This window comes from Caenorhabditis elegans, chromosome IV, assembly GCF_000002985.6.
Source record: "Caenorhabditis elegans chromosome IV".
NCBI classification, from domain to species: domain Eukaryota; kingdom Metazoa; phylum Nematoda; class Chromadorea; order Rhabditida; family Rhabditidae; genus Caenorhabditis; species Caenorhabditis elegans.
Window position 1 is genome coordinate 9,284,740 of NC_003282.8, and position 22,483 is coordinate 9,307,222.

At 32.4% G+C, this 22,483-nt stretch overlaps 7 protein-coding genes and 1 non-coding gene across 8 annotated transcripts; 3 read left to right on the top strand and 5 right to left on the bottom strand.

Moving 5' to 3' along the window:
* Positions 1–153: 153 nt before the first annotated feature.
* nhr-267 (Nuclear receptor domain-containing protein) lies at positions 154–1,666 on the bottom strand (the record flags this gene model as incomplete). Its single annotated transcript, NM_069220.3, has 8 exons — positions 154–240; positions 289–490; positions 538–761; positions 863–1,074; positions 1,129–1,206; positions 1,268–1,333; positions 1,378–1,521; positions 1,645–1,666. 8 exons carry the CDS (start codon positions 1,664–1,666, stop codon positions 154–156), a joined length of 1,035 nt encoding a protein of 344 aa, NP_501621.1.
* A 5,890-nt stretch (positions 1,667–7,556) lies between these two features.
* On the bottom strand, positions 7,557–9,186 carry nhr-264 (Nuclear Hormone Receptor family; the record flags this gene model as incomplete). The annotated part of the gene is made up of 9 exons (NM_069221.6): positions 7,557–7,610; positions 7,659–7,733; positions 7,782–7,983; positions 8,031–8,254; positions 8,356–8,567; positions 8,622–8,699; positions 8,761–8,826; positions 8,871–9,014; positions 9,165–9,186. 9 exons carry the CDS (start codon positions 9,184–9,186, stop codon positions 7,557–7,559), a joined length of 1,077 nt encoding a protein of 358 aa, NP_501622.3.
* A 973-nt stretch (positions 9,187–10,159) lies between these two features.
* F49C12.1 (Nucleotide-diphospho-sugar transferase domain-containing protein) lies at positions 10,160–11,615 on the bottom strand (the record flags this gene model as incomplete). The annotated part of the gene is made up of 7 exons (NM_069222.4): positions 10,160–10,316; positions 10,362–10,633; positions 10,677–10,856; positions 10,908–11,201; positions 11,249–11,338; positions 11,408–11,476; positions 11,541–11,615. The coding sequence occupies 7 exons, from the start codon at positions 11,613–11,615 to the stop codon at positions 10,160–10,162; spliced, it is 1,137 nt and encodes a 378-aa protein (NP_501623.2).
* Positions 11,616–13,229: 1,614 nt separating this feature from the next.
* F49C12.2 (Methyltransferase FkbM domain-containing protein) lies at positions 13,230–14,506 on the bottom strand. The gene is made up of 5 exons (NM_069223.4): positions 14,448–14,506; positions 14,178–14,395; positions 13,939–14,127; positions 13,752–13,893; positions 13,230–13,664 (listed from the first exon to the last, which is right to left on the bottom strand). The coding sequence occupies exons 1-5, from the start codon at positions 14,479–14,481 to the stop codon at positions 13,285–13,287; spliced, it is 963 nt and encodes a 320-aa protein (NP_501624.1). The 5' UTR covers positions 14,482–14,506; the 3' UTR covers positions 13,230–13,284.
* Positions 14,507–15,687: 1,181 nt separating this feature from the next.
* Positions 15,688–17,212, top strand: F49C12.3 (Nucleotide-diphospho-sugar transferase domain-containing protein; the record flags this gene model as incomplete). Its single annotated transcript, NM_069224.3, has 7 exons — positions 15,688–15,762; positions 15,852–15,920; positions 16,024–16,113; positions 16,162–16,455; positions 16,506–16,685; positions 16,737–17,008; positions 17,053–17,212. The coding sequence occupies 7 exons, from the start codon at positions 15,688–15,690 to the stop codon at positions 17,210–17,212; spliced, it is 1,140 nt and encodes a 379-aa protein (NP_501625.3).
* Positions 17,213–17,915: 703 nt separating this feature from the next.
* On the bottom strand, positions 17,916–19,355 carry F49C12.4 (Methyltransferase FkbM domain-containing protein; the record flags this gene model as incomplete). Its single annotated transcript, NM_069225.2, has 5 exons — positions 17,916–18,311; positions 18,627–18,768; positions 18,816–19,004; positions 19,052–19,269; positions 19,322–19,355. 5 exons carry the CDS (start codon positions 19,353–19,355, stop codon positions 17,926–17,928), a joined length of 969 nt encoding a protein of 322 aa, NP_501626.1. The 3' UTR covers positions 17,916–17,925.
* Positions 19,356–20,177: 822 nt separating this feature from the next.
* On the top strand, positions 20,178–22,426 carry gtnt-30 (Glycosyltransferase family 92 protein F49C12.5; the record flags this gene model as incomplete). The annotated part of the gene is made up of 10 exons (NM_069226.2): positions 20,178–20,301; positions 20,470–20,550; positions 20,597–20,743; positions 20,788–20,893; positions 20,955–21,067; positions 21,117–21,195; positions 21,253–21,384; positions 21,432–21,647; positions 21,827–21,964; positions 22,013–22,426. The coding sequence occupies exons 1-10, from the start codon at positions 20,204–20,206 to the stop codon at positions 22,424–22,426; spliced, it is 1,524 nt and encodes a 507-aa protein (NP_501627.1). The 5' UTR covers positions 20,178–20,203.
* On the top strand, positions 20,871–20,891 carry 21ur-14712. Its single transcript, NR_056381.1, has one exon.
* Positions 22,427–22,483: the final 57 nt, after the last annotated feature.

Here is a 22,483-nt window from a genome sequence, read left to right on the forward strand (position 1 = left end):
TGTTAGGTTCTCTAGAATAGAGAATAAATCACAGTGCGAAATTGGAGTGAATGCACGTCGAGATCAAAATGTCAGTCCACATTGGTAAGATAATTTAGCCATATCGTGGAACATATTCTAAAAGAAATCAAATGAATTATTGTTAAATTTATATCAAACACTTACAGATACAGTGATAATTTGCAATGTGATGTCACCAATTCGAATTGCAATGTCCATATCACTCATTTTTGTTTGAGTCTGAAAATTAGAAGTTATCATGAAATGGTCATTAAATTATTAGCTGACTCTATAATAATTTCTGAGTGCAGCGGTAACTCCAATATAATGCTCTCTTGCTATAATTTTCATAGCAATACTTGTCTCAAAGAATCCCATATTCCAGATGCAATATGATTTGAGAGCTGCGAATTCATAAAGATTTAATTTCAATTGGGAAAATGAGGATCCAAGAGTTAATTTCACTTGTTGAATATATTCTGATAGTCTTCTGAAAATATGAATAATTAAATTAGTCTTCGTTATAATATTACTCACTTGTCTTTAGGAGTTGTTTCATAAATATCTACATTTGACATTGAATATGCTCTGACTGAATCCATCCAAACATTTGCAAATTGAAAATATTTCAGTAAAGTTTGAACGTCTTCCTTTTCCAAAGAATTAACTCCTGGACAATGCATACATGATTCCATTGATAATCCATTTTGATATGCAGAGATTATCATTAATTCATTCATTGATTCAGCAAGTAGGGCATTCTGGAAATATATACTAATCAATGTACTTAAACTTTTGACTTGAACGTAAAAATATTATTTTATATAAAAGTTAGAAATTTCAATATTATAAGTTAACTCACTTTTGCCAATCCACGTTGTTTTTGAACCATAGTTCTCTCAACTTCTTTCAAATAAAATTGAAGTAACTCGTCGTTACTCAAATGTAAAATTTTGCTAAATTCAGTTGAAGTATCAGAAGAATGTTTTATTGAAGAGCTTGTGCTTGATCTTGATGTAGAGTTTTGATCCATTTTCACAGGTTCACTTATCCGATTCAGAGAGCTCTTGTTTCCTGAAAATATTTTCCTATGAATATAAAAAATACGTTTTAATTTTTAATGCTTACTTCTAATTGAGTTCCGGATTGTCCTTTTTCGAAACGTTTTTCTATTTTTTGTCTCGTCAACGTTTCCTCTTCGAATGTCTGTAATTTTAATGTTAAAATTTCAGATCATCTGCAAATATAACATTAATGGTATACTTACAATCTTTGGACATTCCTGCTCTAATGCAATTGTTATACCTACAGGCTCGGCACACCCATTTCTTTTCTGTAAACGAAGGGTGTACACGTATTATTTAATTAGTGACTTACTGTAAGAAACTGAACAATTATTATCCAAATTACATGTGAATTGATTCATAGTTGTTCTTCTGAAGAATGAAGCACATGCTGTACATGAAGTTATTCCGAAATGATGGCGAGTTGATGCAGTATCCTGACAAACTTGACAAGGATCTGAAATTTAGGAATATTAAAAGCATTGTTCTGAAATTTCTAAGAAGAAGCTTGTTATTAAATTAAAATGTTTTAAAATTATTCACTTGCATTGTATCGCTGAACAAAAATAAATAAACTCACCGTATTGTCTCTCTGCTTCCATTATTTGGTTCGATGAGGAATTTTGAATGAATGAATTTGACTCTTGAATGCACTCCTCCCAGCATCTTATATGCTCTTATCGTTTCCATCAAAACTACAAAAGTCTCAGCGTATTCGTATTCCACTTACGAAGTTTATCTTATACGTAAGATCCCGAAAATAGAGGGTCAAACAGCACAACGGAGGTTAAAGAAAGTTGGAAGGCAGACGTAAATCTAGCACATTTTCCTCATATGTTTGTTTACTATAACCGTTACCATTTTGTGTACAAACTGGATGAGGTGAGGGAAAAAGTTGTGTAAGCTTTAAAAAATTATTTAACAGAATTGAAGTCCGCATAAATAACCTCATTAGTATTTTTACTTTTTCTTGAACTTTTAAAGGTGGAATAGCGCCAGTGGAGAAAGTGTGAAAAACTACTCCTATGGTGCCAAAATGACCAAATCATTTACTATATATAAAGCGCTTATTCCGTTTGTCCATAGTTTGTAGTATATGTAGTCTTTGTAGTCTGCGAAGTTTTAGCTTCTGGAGGGAAAGTGAGTTGGGGTTAGTGTAGGGATATAGTCGGGGTACTGTAGTGGTACAATGGTGGTACGGTAGGAGTACTGTATGATTACGGTAGTTTCAGAAAAATTGGTTTTCAGCTCCAGAGGTCGGGGGCCGCGCCGGAGATGCGGTCCACGGCTGGTATCATAATAAAACTTTTCAAAAACATTTTTTGAAAATTTTTATTTACTGTCAAAAGGCTACAATTACTCAGTTTTTGCCACTCATAATTTTGGAAGTCGATTAAAAAAATGTTTTTTTTCTACATTTTTTCTACAGTAATTTTGTTTTAATTATTCGTATTAAAACACTGTAGGGAACATGCGACATTGCTTTGAATTTCCCCAAAAGCTCAAATTTTTCAAAATTTTGCTAATTTGTCAAATCATTGACCGGAAATTATGAATAATCTGAAATTCTCTGGAGTGTGTTATTATGATACTCGGTGAAAAGCTGCTTTTTACATAAAATTAGCTATTTTAGGGTATTTAACAGTGCTAGTATTCAGCTAAATTTTTTGTAGCGACCAATACCAAAAGTGAAACGTGTTGTAGTAAACAGTTGAGAAACAATAAAAAGGGTTATTTTTGTTCACTACGACTTTTTGTCCTCCAACTTTCTTAACTCGGAGTATATTATATGGTTATTGTATTAAATAGTAGTATGTTTATTGCCTTGAGGATGACCCACAAGTGAATTTATTGTTTTAATCAAAGGTAATCACAACAATAAATTGAAAATTGCATGTTCCTCTGCAATTTTCAATCGAAATTTTTAAGGATATTATTTTACAACGGCGGACAATATCCCGAAAAGCTAGACACCACCTACCTTTTTTAAAAACATTTTTTTCAAATTTCAAGATCAAATGTTTAAACTACTGCAAATTGAGACCGTACTGCAAATTGAGACCGTTTTGAAAATTGTAGGCTTAATGATTTCATATCAATTTTCTCTTTCTGATTATCAACACGATTTTCTGATTTCTTTCATTCTGCGGTTGTTGCTCATTGGATCTTATATCGTGTCCCAACTAATGAAGGCGTTGCTTCCTCTCCAAAGAATGTCAAGAAACGTCACTGAAAGCACGGCGGAATACATTTTAGAAGAAGTGAAGATTGAAGCCATCGGAGATTTAAGTTAGATAAGTTAGACATAAAAAAAAATTGGAGGAGCGACGGAGTGTTACTGTAGTGTTACAGTAGTTAGTAATAAGCGTACATGAAAATTGGATGGAATATTATTAAAATTTTCAAATTGAAGGTTTGGTCTAAATGTAGATTGGAATAAAACCACTTTTTCTTTCTTTTATCAATGCTGATTTGTTTTTCTCCAAAGTTCTCTCATTTTGTTGAAATGTTTCTTGACCTTCATTTTTAAAGTAAAATTAGCAAAATCGTGGCAATCTATTGTAAATAAATTATTGATTTTTATTGGTCTGTGTTTCTTTGCAAGGATGTGTAAGCCGGAAATTAGTCTTACAGCATTGATTGTTCAGACTCCTACGTTTTCCGTTCTACAACCCAATACAAATATTTTCCTGCACATAAAAATAAACTTTCCTCAAAGGCGACCAATACCTACCGTGCCGTAACTGTAAGTCAACCGGAGTCATAATTCTTCACAAAGAAGATGTATGTTGCCTTCAAAGCGATTTCACAGGTGCCGTCTTTCATGCTTCTTCGGAAATATTTGTTCAACCTATGTTTATTGTAGTTGAGTCAACATTTATGTCTTGAAATACTGTATAAAATTAATAAGCGTTACGAGTGAAGAGGTCTTTCTAACAAGGGAAATTGTTTAAACCTGACTCCAAATGTCAGCAGTTCCTCTTTTTAAAAACCTAACAACTGAGACAGCCTCCGTTAATTTTAAGATCAAAAAAGCCAGATAACTTTTTATACGTGGTTCATTGAAACAACTATGAGAATATGAGAATGACGACATATATTTACTTTCGTCTCAGGATCAACTTCATTTTTACAGTTTGTTTCTTTTTATTGTTATATTTGAATCCAGCTTTTGATGGATTGAATGCTTGGCTGTTACCCTCTTTGTTTGAGGAATAATTTGACTATACGTACATAGAGATCCTAAAGATTTAAGTGAACATTGAGAATGAGTATCTAAGATTTCAGGAAGATTAACTCCAGAAAGAAGCATACAGAGAACGCAGCAATTGAACAGCTATTTGTGATAGGATATCTGCTTTTCGCACACATTTTGCCTTTCAAAGTTTAAAGGAAAATGTGCAATGTTTTCAAGTTATACATTTTATTTTTTAGAAAGAAGCTAAAATACTTAATATGGTTGGCCTGAAATCGATAAATTGAAAAGTCACTTAATACAGAACACTTTTTTGACGGAAAATGTTTAACATTTTCATTCAAAAACTATCTATTAATAGAAAAACAAACTCTAAAAATTTCAAAAAAAAAATTAGCATGATGTTTTTAAGATTTCACAACACCGTGTGACTCCGGATGGGCAAAATATTATTTGAAATATTGCAGTATGTTTTCAATTTTGATGAAAAATTATTTCTTTTATTTGACACGCAGGACCTTTTTTTTAATTTTTCATTGACAGTTTTGTATCAGATATACCTGTAACGGTTAACTACGGTTCCTGTACTATCATTAAAACGAAAAGATGAGACACTACTCCACCTATGAAACAGTAAGTTCTTACAAAACTTCGATGTCCTAAAAAATGTTATAGCTGCTCACTGTAATCAATTCATGTTTGAAAGTGTTTAGATTAATATATTTTCCCAGCTTCGTGCGTTAAGTGTAACAGATCAATTACATCAGACTCCTAATTGAATGAATCTTCCAAGGTGTTCTTTCTTGTTGACGGAATTACACTTGTAGATTTAAAGAAACAGATAAAAAGTGTGTTCGGAGATTTTATGAGATAATTGCCCCAGGAAGGCCTGCAGACTGCGTTTCGATGAACTCGAAGTGAACGTGCAACTTTTAAAGGAAAGACTCTTACAATTAATCCGAATTGATAGGGACGCCTCCCAACTTTAAAAACAAAAATTTGAAAGTTCCTACTACTAAATTGCTTAGGGATAAATAACATTCAAATGCCGATTAAATTCGCAATAATTTGCACAAAAGAAAACCGGGAGAACTCAAAAAAAGCAAGTTCAGGGGCTGGAAAGAGGCACCCTCGTGATGCCTCTACCGGATGGAATGATTTCTGGTAGAGTAACAAATCTCCCAACTTCTTCAATAATTTTGTGTATTTGTGAAAATTGATATCATTATGTAAAAAAGCAAACTGTAGTGAGTCTCCAAGAGCTACAAATTATTTCCAGTGTACATTTAGTTTTCATATGTTGTGCTTCAAGATTATATCACATTGGTTTGCTGATGCGCAGACCTAGTATGCCCGGTGGGGACAATGTACGCTTTGCACGTGAAGATTCAAATTCACTCGGGAAGATAAGTTTTTGCGCTAGAACTTTGTCTCATAGTAACAAGAAGAAAAATAACTTGAAACTAAACAAATAATTTATGCAACGAGGGGGGAGGGGTGGGTTGAAAGTTTGCAAGGTTAACAAAAAGTGTCATAACTTTAGAACCATATTTAGAGGCCATCTTCCAACAAAATTTTTTCAACTTTCTGCAAAAGGACATTACTTACTATCAGCAGCTGAGAAGCTTATAGGATTATTCAAGTAGTGCCGGAAAGTTAAAAAAAATGTCTTTAAATACACTTTTCAAGTAATCAAAAAACAAGTATTTTAATACTGTTGTGACGTCATACAGTGTATGAAAATACACTTTGCAAAACTACTTGCATAACCCCACTATTTAATCTTGGCAACTGCAAGCCTACATCTGACAATGCATTAAAAATTATTTTTCTGGAAATATTTAGCTATGAATTTAACTTACCTAGTATGATAAAAATATATAAACAGTATAATAAGCGCTTTGCATATTATCATCTTAATATATGCATAGTTAAAAGCGAATGAATAAATTAAAATAAGCGTTCTATCAAAGTTGACAATTCTGTTGTCTAGTTAGGTTATTGAACACTTGATTTAATCTACTTTTACGCACACAGTCCAATTAAAGGAAGGTCTCCGAAGATATGTGCAGACTTAGACAGTTTGAATAACGATAGTTAAAGACTTATTCCAGAGATCAAATTTTCGTATATTCTCTATTAGTACTGCATCTCTATTAGTTTTTCTATTGCAAGAGTCACCTCAATAGTTTCGAAATTTCGGGGAATATTTTTATATATTTTTGATTATTTCTTGTTAACTTACAGACATCATTGAATTGATTGTGTCTTATTGTTACAAAAATCAAATATCCACAGTCTTAATGTTTTTCAAATAAAATATGAGATTTTCTGACTAAAAGTTCCAATTGAAGAGATACGTTCAAAATTAGTACTGCAGTCTCTAATAGTGCTGCTCTAAAAAAGAGCCTGGAAATCGGTGCTGCATAATATACGGTATATCCATTTCTTAGTGACTATTGAGCAGTTCTGCTAACTCTGAGATTCTAGCTCACGGCTCAATGTGTTTGTTTCTCATAAAAAATAGACGGATTGTTTGAAGTCGAGAAAATCGGGATCGTAGGACGAACGCCCGGTTAGTCAACTTAATTCATACAAGCTCAAAATTGGCTAGTGATTGTATAAAGTTTCACTATAAATTATAATATAACTTCATATTTAAAATTATTTAACTGACAATTAGTTAGTTTTTTTTCAATAGAACGGCAATGTAAACGTTTCAGTGAGCCGCTTCTCTTGTTCTGAAGATTTTTCTGTACACCGAGAAAAGTCATATGCGTTAGAAACCAAGATAGCATCGTGTTGTATTAGAGTGGATATTAGAATTTAGGTCGTCGGACACGTTGGCGTACATTCGAAGATGCTGAATATGGAAAGGAAAACGATGCAGAACTTTATTCAAACTAGCTTTTATTTTAGCAATTTTGAACATAGTCTGAATTCTGAACCACTTCAAGCCAGACTTTTCATATCTAGAGCCTGAGAAACCCTCTTTTCTATTTTTAACACAAGTTATAAAACAAAATATCAGTTTTGTGAGATAATTCATCTGATATCATTTATGACCTCTATGAATAAGTGCAAGAAAAAGCTTGCAATAACTGTTTTTTACAATTATGGATGTCGGAAGCTTACGATTTAAAATTACGTACAAACAACTTTAAAACCAGATTTAAACCACATTTTTATTTGCTGAATAAAAAATAATTCATCAAATATATGCACATGCGCATTGTTAGGTTCTCTAGAATAGAGAATAAATCACAGTGCGAAATTGGAGTGAATGCACGTCGAGATCAAAATGTCAGTCCACATTGGTAAGATAATTTAGCCATATCGTGGAACATATTCTAAAAGAAATCAAATGAATTATTGTTAAATTTATATCAAACACTTACAGATACAGTGATAATTTGCAATGTGATGTCACCAATTCGAATTGCAATGTCCATATCACTCATTTTTGTTTGAGTCTGAAAATTAGAAGTTATCATGAAATGGTCATTAAATTATTAGCTGACTCTATAATAATTTCTGAGTGCAGCGGTAACTCCAATATAATGCTCTCTTGCTATAATTTTCATAGCAATACTTGTCTCAAAGAATCCCATATTCCAGATGCAATATGATTTGAGAGCTGCGAATTCATAAAGATTTAATTTCAATTGGGAAAATGAGGATCCAAGAGTTAATTTCACTTGTTGAATATATTCTGATAGTCTTCTGAAAATATGAATAATTAAATTAGTCTTCGTTACAATATTACTCACTTGTCTTTAGGAGTTGTTTCATAAATATCTACATTTGACATTGAATATGCTCTGACTGAATCCATCCAAACATTTGCAAATTGAAAATATTTCAGTAAAGTTTGAACGTCTTCCTTTTCCAAAGAATTAACTCCTGGACAATGCATACATGATTCCATTGATAATCCATTTTGATATGCAGAGATTATCATTAATTCATTCATTGATTCAGCAAGTAGGGCATTCTGGAAATATATACTAATCAATGTACTTAAACTTTTGACTTGAACGTAAAAATATTATTTTATATAAAAGTTAGAAATTTCAATATTATAAGTTAACTCACTTTTGCCAATCCACGTTGTTTTTGAACCATAGTTCTCTCAACTTCTTTCAAATAAAATTGAAGTAACTCGTCGTTACTCAAATGTAAAATTTTGCTAAATTCAGTTGAAGTATCAGAAGAATGTTTTATTGAAGAGCTTGTGCTTGATCTTGATGTAGAGTTTTGATCCATTTTCACAGGTTCACTTATCCGATTCAGAGAGCTCTTGTTTCCTGAAAATCTTTTCCTATGAATATAAAAAATACGTTTTAATTTTTAATGCTTACTTCTAATTGAGTTCCGGATTGTCCTTTTTCGAAACGTTTTTCTATTTTTTGTCTCGTCAACGTTTCCTCTTCGAATGTCTGTAATTTTAATGTTAAAATTTCAGATCATCTGCAAATATAACATTAATGGTATACTTACAATCTTTGGACATTCCTGCTCTAATGCAATTGTTATACCTACAGGCTCGGCACACCCATTTCTTTTCTGTAAACGAAGGGTGTACACGTATTATTTAATTAGTGACTTACTGTAAGAAACTGAACAATTATTATCCAAATTACATGTGAATTGATTCATAGTTGTTCTTCTGAAGAATGAAGCACATGCTGTACATGAAGTTATTCCGAAATGATGTCGAGTTGATGCAGAATCCTGACAAACTTGGCAAGGTTCTGAATTTTTTGTAAAATTGCTAGCTTTGGTTTTTATGTAATTATATACTTTTAAAGGAAATGCTGTTTTTACCACATTGAATGTAGGTTTTATCATACAGGTTTCAAATAAAATCACTCCCACGTTTTGACAAAAATAAATAAACTCACCGTATTGTCTCTCTGCTTCCATTATTTGGTTCGATGAGGAATTTTGAATGAATGAATTTGACTCTTGAATGCACTCCTCCCAGCATCTTATATGCTCTTATCGTTTCCATCAAAACTACAAAAGTCTCAACGTATTCGTATTCCACTTACGAAGTTTATCTTATACGTAAGATCCCGAAAATAGAGTGTCAAACACCAAAACGGGAGGTTAAAGAATTTTGGAAGACAGACATACATCTAGCACAGTTTTCTATAACAGCGCATTAAAGTATTTTTACAAACTTTACAACAACATATTAAGAAGTTTGATTTTTTAATGTTTTTAAACTCAAATAATTCCATATTATGTTTTAGAATAATCTTGAAAAAATTTTTTAGTTGCAAAATTTATGAGAACAGTGATAAAAAATTTACCGTTTCCATATTTTGTTAAATGTTTTGGACAATAGCAATTAAAAATATCGCAAACTGGACTTTTGACTCACTTCATTGTTCGCAAAATCCCTGTGAAAGTTTATAAAAAGTAAAAAATTATATTTTTTGATATTTTGTGGAGACTCATTGAATCGTATGCTATATTTGTAGAAAGGTTTGGGTTAACTTAAAAACGATGTCGTCACAAAAAATTCGGAAGAAGGCAGAAGAAGTGCATACTGAAATGGTCAGACATTTGAAATAGATAAACTGTCAATAAAATTTTTTTCAAAATCTTATGTAAGGTATAGTTTCCAACGAATCCACTGGCGCTACTTTAAAATTTTTTGAAAGGTTATGTATTGTTAACATGATTTTAAAGCTACTTCCTCACAAACATTTCCCCGACAGTAGGTGTTTCAAAATTTGTGGTGCCATTCTTTTGAAAAAATCCAATAAAATTATGTTTGCAGCATTTTCTTCAGTTCGAATCTGAAACAAAGCTGCCAATAGCAATAAAATTGTTATAAATCAAAGGCGATGCAAATAATTGATAGTTCATTAGGAATGCACAGACTGAATTACATGAGAACGTAATGATATTTCATAAAAGCTTTTCTGTTCAATGGGTCGACATTAAACAATGTTTTAAGAAAATATTGTATTTGTACAAATCGTGTTTCCGGAATGATCGGCCATCGTCCAATTGCTTCCAAATAAGCTGTTTTTGCATTTTCCCTACAAAACTTATCAAAAGTTTAGCACGATTTATGAAAGAGTTACTTTGCATTCCTATAAACATCCACATTGCATGTACCATTCTTGAATTGGAAATTGAATTTTCCTCTTGTCAAAGTATCCATTTTTGTTTCTTTATACTTCTTTTCGCCATCAAGTTGAATCAAAGCAGGAACATATTCTCGTGTTGTTTCAAAATAGTTACTAGACGAAGCAACTGAATGTGGTAGAAACTCGCATTTATATCCACTATGACCACAAAAATATGTCATAATTGATGAGTCCGGGCTTTGATATGTAAACATGTATGATTCAACCTGAAAAAAGGTAAGCAAATAATAAAAACAATTTTCAATTTACTTGTTTAAAATACTGATAAGTTGTAGGACTTCCTCTCACAAAAAATGTAGCTCCACATGCCCACATCCTTAGTCTATCATAATAAGGTGACTCGTTTCCGATTTTATCCATGATTAAATGAGCTTCTGGATACATGTCTTCTATATTTAGCATTTGAAAATTTTCAGTCCATATTGTATCCTGAGAAAAGGTTTTGATAGTAAACAACCTTCAACAAATGTTACTGCTCACTTGCTGTGAAATCCAAAAATTGATACCTCGTTGTGCCAAACTAGCGCATATTTTAACGCGAACCATCAATACCAGACTGTAAGTCAAATATCCATGATTCTCACCCACTGATTTTAATGATTCTTTTAACGGTGCCAAATCAATGAGAGTATTCGGAATATGTGGATATTTATCTTGAAGGTTCAAATGAGCATCCTTATCAAAAGCAATTGTCACAACTCGGGATAACGCATTTGGAATGAATTTTAGATTACATATATGATTATACAACACATCTATATTTGAGGAATCAAACTGAAAATTAATCTATTACTACTCTGATGCAACTTAAACACAGTCACCATAATTACGTAGGGAGCTTCTGGCATTTTCTTGAGATTATCGGCAAACGAATTGAACTCCACTCCAGCATTTACCGTTTCAAATGGAACCTTTGAAATTGGTTCATTGAATAAATTTTTCTAACCAAAAGTGTAAATTATCAACGAAAAAATACTTACTTCCTTCGAATAACTTAGAAGGTTGTGAAGATAAGTCTTCCTCCGAAAAATTCGTTTATCTCCGAGGTACTGTACTTTTCAAAAAAAAAAAGTTAAAATTACAAAATTCGTTAGATGAGTATTCAAAACAAACCAAATATTTTATGATTAATACACAAATAAAAATATTTTTCAGACTGGGAACCAAAATTTTGCAATATTTACCCATTTTCTATAGTAGAATTTTGCAAATGGACTATATTTAACAAAGTGTACGATACGAAGAGAAATCTGGATGCCTAGATCTTGATATTTTTATGTCTTTGTCTTTTCTTTCAGGAACACTCAAATCCTGTTACACAACGTTAAGGATCGTTCATCTGATATCAAATCAAAAATGCTACCCACTTTGCGTTTTACATATGTTATCTGTTTTCATGTTCATGAATAAAAAAATGTCTGATACAGTTGATACAGTTTGAGACAGTGAGACAGTTGAGTTGAGTTGAGACTTGCAGACACAAAAATTAGGGCCTCACCTACAATTCAGGTGTAGCCCCACACCAACTTTACTAAATTTGTCACGTAGTCCAATTGGCAATTTTATTTACAGAAAACCATCGGCAAATACTCACTCCAAAATCATTGACTACCTGTTCTCATTGCCTACCCTTGTTCATTACCTACCCTTGCCTTTTGCCTACCTCTTTCTCATTGACTACCTGTGCTCATTGCCTTCCTGTTCTCATTGCTTACTTGTTGCTCGTTGACTTCCTTTTCTCATTGCCTACTCGTTTTCTTCATCAGTCAAGAGGCACGTAGGACCGTATTCCAAGAATACATCAAAGGTACATCTACTCAATTTGTTCATTCATTCAAAGGGTACACACAATTACAATCTTTCAATCTGTACACAACATTTCGGGCAACAATTAGTAGTAGCTGTCATGTTTTAATTTATATTAATTTTGATAGGACACGCAAAGGCTGGGCAACATTCATTATCCATCAACTTTAATAGCAACAATAGCAACAAAAAACAACAATTAAAAATTTGAAAAAAAAAGTGGCGAAGAACGTAAAATCAATAACAATGAAATTTGGCATAAGAAATTCATTCGGAGTCGGAGTCAATCACTCGTTTTCTGCTTTTGAGCATATAGGAACATGACGCCGTAGTATTAGACGTGTCAGACAAGGATGCACTGGAGTTGATGGTGGTTTTCGATCTAAAAATGAAACAACCTCCAAACGTATTTGTTTATTTGTAATTTCAATGGATTAATGTAATTTTTGCCGCTCTCTAGGAGACGTGAAAAGAGGAGAAAAAGAAATAAATGATACACATGATACATACAAGAAATGTGGGAAATAGTACATGAAAAGTGGAAGTACGGAAACCAAGCAGGGTCGGGTCAGTAATGGGAATAGAGTTTTATTATTATTTTTCAGAAAATTCTTTTCAAAAGACCCTGAAAAAGTATTTTGAACATCATATAAAGTTTGAAATTTTTCTGGGAAAATATAAATAACCGGCAATTACCGGCAGAAAAAACTATACTTCTGCCCTATGTCATGTGTTTTGCAACCGAACATTTTTGGAGGCTCACCAAAAGCTCAGTCCTGAAATTTCGTAGCTTTAAATTTATATTTATTCGTTTATCAACATGGAATTTCAATTGAAACTTGCCTTGAAATCACAGTCGCATAATTATCACCCAATAATTTATATTATATGTATGTATATTTCAAAAATAAAAGGAAAACATAAACTCTTATTACTAAGAAAATAAACTTTTTAATTGAGACTTTTTAATGTTAGAGGAAACAACAATTTTAGATAAAAACGATTTATTTCCTAAAAAGAGCATGAAACGATGAATTTTATCAGAACAAAATTATTTAATGTACAAATCCGTGCACTCTTTATCGTGAACATTAATAAGAGTAGTTCGAATAAAATCTTTATAGAAATAAACCAAAAACGGTTTGACCATCACATATCGACCATCTTCCAATAATTTCCAAACAAATTCATGGAACATATTTTGTTCTCCAGTGACACCATTGTCCAAATCTTTATGGATTTCCGTGTTAATTTGACATATTTTAACACCTTTATTGTCAAATGCGCCTCCTCGATGGAGCATCTCCAGTACTGGAAACTCGTGTCCTTCAATGTCCATCCATAAAATATCGACTTTTTGTTTCTGTACTTCGTCTCTCAAAAAAAGGTCTGCTTCAATGTTCAGAACATTTCGGTTACTATATGCTCCATCTGAAAAAAATACATTCGTGGCAACGGGCTGAAGGAATATCTATGGTTTTAAATGTGATTTGTATATGTTTTCAGATAGAAACCCACCTATAAGAACAAAAGCTTCTTGAATTCCATTTTGACCGCCAACAGCGTACTCAAAGTATTTACCTCCGAGGTCTTTTTCATACAAGTCCTTATTTATTTTTGAAGTCGGATCGGCTCCGAAAAACTCTGTTTTTGGCAAAACCTACATTGAAGAATGTATTTTTTGAAATGATAATGTCTGAGTTACCTGTTTCAGTGTTTTTTCAGCATCAACATCATGACCAATACCCAAAGTTACCATAGTCATAGGAACTTCTTTATTTGGAGGAATGAAATATTTAATTTCGTCTTTGTTTGCAACAGGCAGAATATTAAATGATTCATATTCTTTTAGATTGTCACATTTTAATGTTTCATTTACAAATGATAACCAAAACTGAAAAGATAAAGTTAAAAATTAAATTTCAGAAGGCTTTTCCTCCTCACCTTATCATTATTGCCTCGAAATGGAGAAAGTTTTGGTTCAACACAATCGTAGAATGCTTTAAATATCTGTTGGCCTTTCTTATTTCTCCTTACACTTTCTTGTTCAGCTTTTGCACGATTTTCCGAGTTGCTTGAAACCGATAGTAGAAGTAAAATGGAACCCAATAATACCAGAGGAACGATAAGAAACTTGGAGCAGCTGGTGCCTATGTTACGACCTAAAATTGAATATTTTGGGGAGATAAATAGATTTTAAATTTCACAACATACCATCTCCAAGCCGATAAGGTAATAAGATTTTCATATTGACGAATGTGACGAGGTACAACTTTTATTCTGTAGTGCAAGATTTTGTTAAAGCCTGTGATCTTTTATACGGAACGTTGATGTACGGATAGATTATTTGGCTTACTCCGGATTTTCCTACAGATCCAATCAAAGCTTCTTTGTTCTTTTGGCAAAGCATTTAGTTGCCTAGATAACGCAGTCTGTCAGAAAGTCTAGCAGAAAATAGACACACTTTGATTTCTGAACGCTATGGGTTTTGGATTGCACTGAAGAAATTGTCTATGTGATGCACAATATTATATAGCTTTTATTTTTGAACTGTTTTTATTTTGATTTGTAATCGAGTTTCAAGTGAAATCAGTTGACATTTCATGATATTCATCGTATTATAAAATTTGTTAGTGTTGTTTTAAATGAGTAGCTCTTGTGGGGAGTTTACTAAAACGTGTAGTGGACTTTGGAACCAAAGAAAAAAACCGGAAAATGTGATACAGTGTGAAAACCATTTCAAATTCATGGGGTTCCGCCTTAACTCCTCTTTCCATTTCAGTGTGCAATGAAGCGAGAAGTCGAGCCAGAAACCCGTGATAAAATGATTCGAAACTTGGATTGAACAACATAGGCTTTCTATAACTTTCTTTCTTTTTTCGTAAGTCTAAGTTGTTTGAGGCAAATGTTTAAAGTTATTTTTTTCAAGTTTATTAAAGTTAAAAATGTCTCGAGAACATTCTTAAACTTAAGAAAGTGATTATAGTAAGTTCAAAACAGAAGAACAAAATTTGAAATGCCGCGAAAAATTGTTTGAATTGCAATTTGAAATTCAACCTCTTTCAGCCCCCTTTGTCTGGATTTGAGCAGGGTTTTCTTCTTTTCAAAGAAGGAGTAGTGGATATGGGAAAATTATTCAAATGCTTCAGTAATTTCCCCACATCCATTACTCTTCGTCTTTTTTTTCTCAAAAATTTCCTGTTCATGATAACATCATACCATCACAATTTTTTTCTTCATGAAATCGACCGAAAATTTCCAGTAAAATATTCTATGTGGGCAACATGTTTGATTTAACATCAGATGAACGATCCTTAACGCTGCGTAACAGGATTTGAGGGTTCCTAGAAGAAAGGACAAAGACATAAAAATATCAAGATCTAAGCATCAAGATTTCTCGTCGTACCATAGAATGTGTTGAATATAGTCCATATGCTGAATTGAACTTTATAAAATGACTAAAATTTCTAATTTTTTGGTGCCTAGTCTTCATATTTATTTTATCTACATATTATACACTAAATCTTTGGTACGTTCCGGAATTTCTTTAGGAAATGCTCAAAAACCACTAGGAACTAAACGGAAAACTGTAAGGTTAAAACTGTTTTTTATTTACAGTACCAAGGAGATGGAAAAATGTATAAGAGAAAGGCTTACCTCCAAAACCTCTTAAGTTATTCGAAGGAAGTAAGTTATTTGCATTTGAATATATATATATATTATAGAAGATATTATAATTTTGGTTTTAATTTTGTTTCAACATTTATTTTTTATTGGAATAATTTTAAAGATCACATTTGATACGGCAAATGCTGGAGTCGAGTTCAATGCGTTTGCCAATATTCTCAAAAAAATGCCAAAAACTCCCTATGTTATTTTGGTAATTGTATTCAAATTGTATCAATGTAGTGATATATTTGTTTTTTAGTTCGATTCCTCAAATATAGATGTTTTGTATAATCATATATGTAATCTAAAATTCATTCCAAATGCTGTATCACGGATTGTGGCAATCGCTTTCGATAAGGATGCTCATTTGAAACTTCATGAGAAATATCCAAATATTCCGAATATTCTTATTGATTTGACGCCGTTGAAGAAATCAATAGAAGCTGTTCAAGAGAATCGTGAATATTTAACATACGGTTTAGTGTTGATGGTTCGAGCAAGAATATGCGCTCATTTGGCACAACGAGGAGTCAATTTCTGGCTCATGCAACAGGTGAGCAGTAACATTTGTTGAATGTTGTTCATTACTTTTAGTTTTTTCAGGATACAATATGGACTGAAAATTTACAAATGTCATATTTAGAAGAAAAGTACCCAGAAGCTCATTTGATCTTAGATAGAATTGGAAATGAAATGCCATTTTTCTATCGAATGCAAATGTGGGCCTGTGGAGCTACATTTTTTGTGAGAGGAAGTCCTACAACTTATCAGTATTTTAAACAAGTAAGCGGAAAGTTATTTTTATTAACAGTATTTCTAATTATTCATTTCCAGGTTGAATCATATATGTTCACTGATCAAAGTCCTGATTCAACAATTATGACTTACCTTTGTGGTCATAATGGATACAAATGCGAGTTTCTGTCCTATTCAGTTGCTTCGTCTAGTAATTATTTTGAAACATTACGTGAATACGTTCCCGCGTTGATTCAACTTGACGGTGAAAAGAAAGACAAAGAAACAAAAATGGATACTTTGACAAGAGGAAAGTTCAACTTTCAATTCAAGAATGGTACATGCAATGAGAAAGCGTATATGAATGCAAAGTTGTTTAATTGAAGCATTATCTTAGTTTAAAAATAATATTTAGACAAAGCGCAAAAACTGCTTATTTGGATGCAATTGGACGATGGCCGGTTCCACCAGAGTCACAATATCTTAAAATACAATTTTTCCTTGGCAACCTGTTTAACGTCGACCCGTGGAATAGAAAAGCTTTTATGAAATATCATTATTCTCTTCTCCAATAAAGTTTGTGCGCCATCAATGAATTGTTCAGTTTTGTACATATGAAACAAACATTTCCAAATTTGAATAAGTGAATTGCTTTTGACAACTGAAGTAACAATTTCTAATCAGTACGTTCTCAAACACAAAACAGTTCACATTTTCTCTACCAGCCGACTTACCATTTTTGTCAAAATCGCATTTCACTTGATTGACAAATTTCAATTTTTATTTTTGTTAAAATCATATCTAGTAATGTAAAAAATACGTTGTTTTCGAGAATAATATAGTAATGTATCCTTATCTTGAGCGAAAACGATATTCACAATAGCATTGACGTCGAAAATAGCAATGATTGCTAAACCTAAAAACTTGCAGAAACGTCACATAAATTCTCGAAATTAAATTATTTTCTCGGCAATACGCAAAAGACACATGGGTCGTGTATTTGCTGGCTCATCAAGCTCCAATTTATTAATAGAGGGGAAATTATTTATGTATTTAAATAGTGCAAAAAGATTACATCAATTTTTCCCGACGCGCAGACTTAGTGTGTCAAGCAGGGACAATGTACGTCTTGCATTTGAAGATTTAAATTCAGTTGAAAAGATACGTTTTGTACTAGAACTGTGTTTCCCGAAAATTCGACAATATCGGTGGAATTGACAGATGTTTTAGATTATAATAATAATTTATTTCCTAGACGTGAATAAGTTTAAAAGTTTATGAAACACATTCATTTAACATACAAATCCGTGCACTCCTTATCGTAAACATTAATAAGCACAGTGCGAATAAAATCATGGTAGAACCAAACAGAAAATGGTTTGACCATTACATATCGGCCATCGCCCATTAATTTCCAAACAAAATCATGGAACATTTGTCTTTCTCCAGTGATCCCATTGTCAATATCTTTATGAATTTCAACGTTGATCTGGCATATTTTAACACCTTTTTTATCAAACGGGCCATCTCGATGAAGCATATCCATAACTGGAAACTCGTGTCCTTCAATGTCCATCCATAATATATCGATTTTTTGTTTCTTTATTTCGTCTCTAAAAAAAATTTCTGCTCCAATGTGCATCACGGTCTTGGTACGGTAGTCTCCTTCGTTTTCTTAAGAAAGGGGAATTACAAAATATTTGTACGTTTTTTAATATTATCAAAAAATTTCGTTTAACTTTTAACAACTAGGGATATAACTTAGGAAATCAAATCAAATGCTCATTTCAAACTAAATGTTAAAACATTTCAGAAATTGTTGACGCCTTATAATTTTATTCACAACAATGCTTGACGGTTTGTTCTGGCTAGGAAAATTATAGATAGCCGTTCTTACTCTGAATTCATTCCAAGTAGAGTAAATCTAGACGATGTACATATAAACATGGAGTACAATTTTATGATATATTAATAAATCTCTAAACTTACTGCCTAGCACAAAAGCTTCTTGCATCCCATTTTGACCTCCAACAGCATACTGGAAATATTTTCCTCCGAGTTCTTTCTCATACAAGTCCTTGTTGATATCTGAACTTGGATCGGCTCCGAAAAACTCTGTTTTTGGCCAAATCTAAATTTAATATTTTCTAGTTTCCCACAAAAAAAAGTCTAAGTTACCTGTTTCAGAGTGATTTCTCCACTAACATCGTGGCCAATACCCAATGTCACCATTGTAATGTTTGTCTCTTTATTTGGAAGAATTATGAATTTAACTTCGTCTTTGTTAGCAACTGGCCGAATAGTTAGTGACTCGTATTCTTTTAAGTTGTCACATTCTGATGTTTTATTTACAAATGCCGACCAGAACTGAAAAATATCAAATCTCTAAAACTAATATTTAGAGAACGCCTCACCAAATCATGATTTCCTCGGTATGGATTTAGTTTTGGAAGAACACAATCAGTGAATGCTTTGAAAATTTGATGGCCTTCATATTTTCCGCTTGATTTTATTTTTTCAGGCGTTGCAAGATTTTCCGAATCTCTCGTAATTGATATAAATAAAAGAATGAAACCCAGTAAAACTAGGGTGAGAATTAAAAATTTGAAGCAACTGGGGCTTCTGGAAGGTCCTGAAATTTGATAAAAAGATGAAGTGAGTGGTAGTTGAACTGCAAAACTAACCGTCTCCGAAATGATGTGGCAATAAAACTTTCATGTTGAAGGACTGGGAGAGAAAAATATTTAAATTTGAATTCCGTCAATTTATTCTAGCCTATGATCTTTTATACGGAACGTTGATTTACGGATAGATTATTTGGATTTCTAAGGCTTTTCATACAGATGCTATCAAGACTTATTTTTTCTTTGTTTCTTTGGCAAAGCAGATAGTGTTGGATAGATAACAGCGCATTTTCTGGCAGAAGAGAGATACATACTTCGTAATTTTTGAGCCCTACAAGTTGCCAAATTGTTCTCAAAATAATTCTCAAGATTGAGTGGATTGAATTAACTTTTTTTTCTGTGAGTATCTAATTTTCTTTTAATATTTTTGTACAAAAAAAATTGCTTAAGAAACAAATAAGTTTCTTTTGTTTTACTTTTCAGCTCTTGTTTCAACATACACCACTTCATGTGATGATGAGGCAGTCTGAAAATGTGGTGATATTTAAGTTTTTGTGAGATTGCGCAAAATAGGCCGTTTCATGAATGGTTCACCTACTCGCTAGAATGTGCAAAAATCAAACGATTTTTTAATTAAAGAAAATCAATGTTAAATTTGTACAAAAATATCCTTATTGTTGAACTATTCTATTTTTTGAACGATTTTCTAGAATTCAGAGTTATTCAAAAGACTTTCACATCACCAGTACGATTCACAACATAAAAAGATCTGGAGGACCGATTAATATTTAATGATCTCTATACAAAATACGAATCACACTCTTCATCCAGAAATCCACAGGTTTTACGATATGATCTTGAAAACAGGTATTTGTATATTTTTGATCTTAAAATTCAATCTAGCTTTTCTTATTGCTAATTTCCCCTCTACAGTACAGTGAAATGCGCCCAATCCATCGTCGACCCGAAAAAGTTGCCATCTTAGTAACTGCAGTTTTATTTGCGATAACTATCATTTTTAGTGTGTTTAAAAATGGAAAGTAAGTTTGAGTATTTTTTAACTGTAATTTTTTCGTTAACTGTCTGATGACTTATATTGCTTTCTGTCGCACAATTTTTCCTGTTAAATTGTAATACAAAGCTGCGGAGACATTAAAATTTTGTGCCAAAATTCTGAATAAAATTTTTAAGTATTCTTGTGATTTCAGAGGAACATCTCCTATACCAGTGAAAGAAAGACCCTTGAAAGCATTTATAACTTCTGCATATTATTATTCATCATCTAAAAGGCAAGCAAATTTAAAAAGAAAGATAACTTTACAAAATGATTTTCAGTCTGGGAAAGAATGCACTAGCCCTGGTAATGAGCATAAATCTTGTGAAATCCCCAAATGAGCTGGCTCAACATCCGAATCCTCCAGAACTTGTAATTTCCGCAGAGAATGATACGACGAGTATAATGGTTAAAACTCCATATTCTAGGTAATTGTTCAGCTAGAAAACTATAAAAAATTGTTTTATTTCAGAGTGACTCCTCATGATGTTTGTCAAATTATTACTGTTTTTGCGACTGTTCAACTATTACCAAACGTAAAAAGTATCAAAATGGTGTCGGGGAATGAATTGACGGAAGTATGGTAGTTGAACTTAGTTGAAGTTAGTAAACTAAGTTGAAAACAAAAAGTAATTTCAGATTCCATTTTCGAAACCTTCATCACTGAAACGGGATGTTGTGGTGTGTACGTCGCCGTTATTCGTCAGTGAGCAGTGGCAGAATTTCCTATTTGCAGTTCACATTTATAAAAAGTGAGTAAGCTTTGGGCAATTCTTTTTAATTTTTTGTCAATTGTTTTAGATTTGATGCTCACATGAATTTATACCTGGTTAGTTCAATCACTTCATTTTATGAACTCATGAAAGAGTATGAAAAAGAGGTGAGAACGAATACAAAAATATATACATAATTAAAAGACTAATATAATTGTTTCAAGGGGTACATGACCATCCAGCCGTGGGTCAGTGTTAAATACCCAGAAGTTTCAAAAATTATTGCTGATTCATATGATCAAATTGAATTCCGAAATCAAGCAGCAGCTCAAACTGATTGTCTACTCCAGTTCAAGGTAGTCAATACACTTTTAAAATCTTTTGAACACCGTTTCAAATTCAGGAATCTGCTAGATTTATTACATTTTTGGACCTAGACGATGTTCTTATTCCTAAACTTGCACCAACATATGCAGAAGAGTTTCAAAAATTAATGGTAACCAAAAAACGATCATCGTTCATTTTTTATCATAAAGAGAATTATAACGTCGCTGCGACAAGATATGGGTCAAAATTTTCTCTCAAAAATATGTTCAATAGTATGGAATGCCAAAACAATGTGAGTTATACATTTTCAAAGTTGCGAAATTTATTACTGGATATTTCGGAATAATGACTGTGACAATTTTGGCAGTTTTGGAGAACTCTGAAATTTCCGTCTGTCAAAAAATATATTGAATGAAACTTTGGAAAAAAACACTCTACTATAAAAAGGAAAAAAGTGATTTTATCTTTTAGAGAGAAACAGGGAAGATTGTGGTGAATCCAAAACATCTCAACTTTACCTGGATCCATTATCCGCCAATTTCGCCGGAAGAACTTGCAAAACATGAAGTAACAGAAAATGTGATTACTCATCTCAAGACTATAGTTTGGGTGAGATTCTTTTTGAAGATACTTTAAAGTTTGAACCTTAGTCTTCAGGTTGATGAGGAACCAGACGGGGAAAACCAAAAAATAATTGAGCCATTGTACTATGACAATTCGACCGATACAATACTTTCTCGACAACAAATAAAGGAACTTGAGACAGATCTTGAGAATATGATGATGAAACCCAATATACAGAAGATCTTTGCACAACTACCTGACATTCATTATTATACAGATTTAGTTGTAAATTGCTATAACGATCGATATTATAAGTACCATTACTCCGGTCGAATCTCAGAAATTACCTGTCCTGGTCCACAATTATGTGAATATCATCAACATCCAAATATCACATGCATGCGTGTAAATGCAACATATCATTCCATGAAAACATTATCACCAATCACATATTATTATGCAAATGATCCTCATTTTACTTCAGAAATGGGGTGTTATGCTCATTAGATTTTGTTTCAATTTTTTTCTTTTCAATGAAGAATTAGACAACCTTATATTCTAATT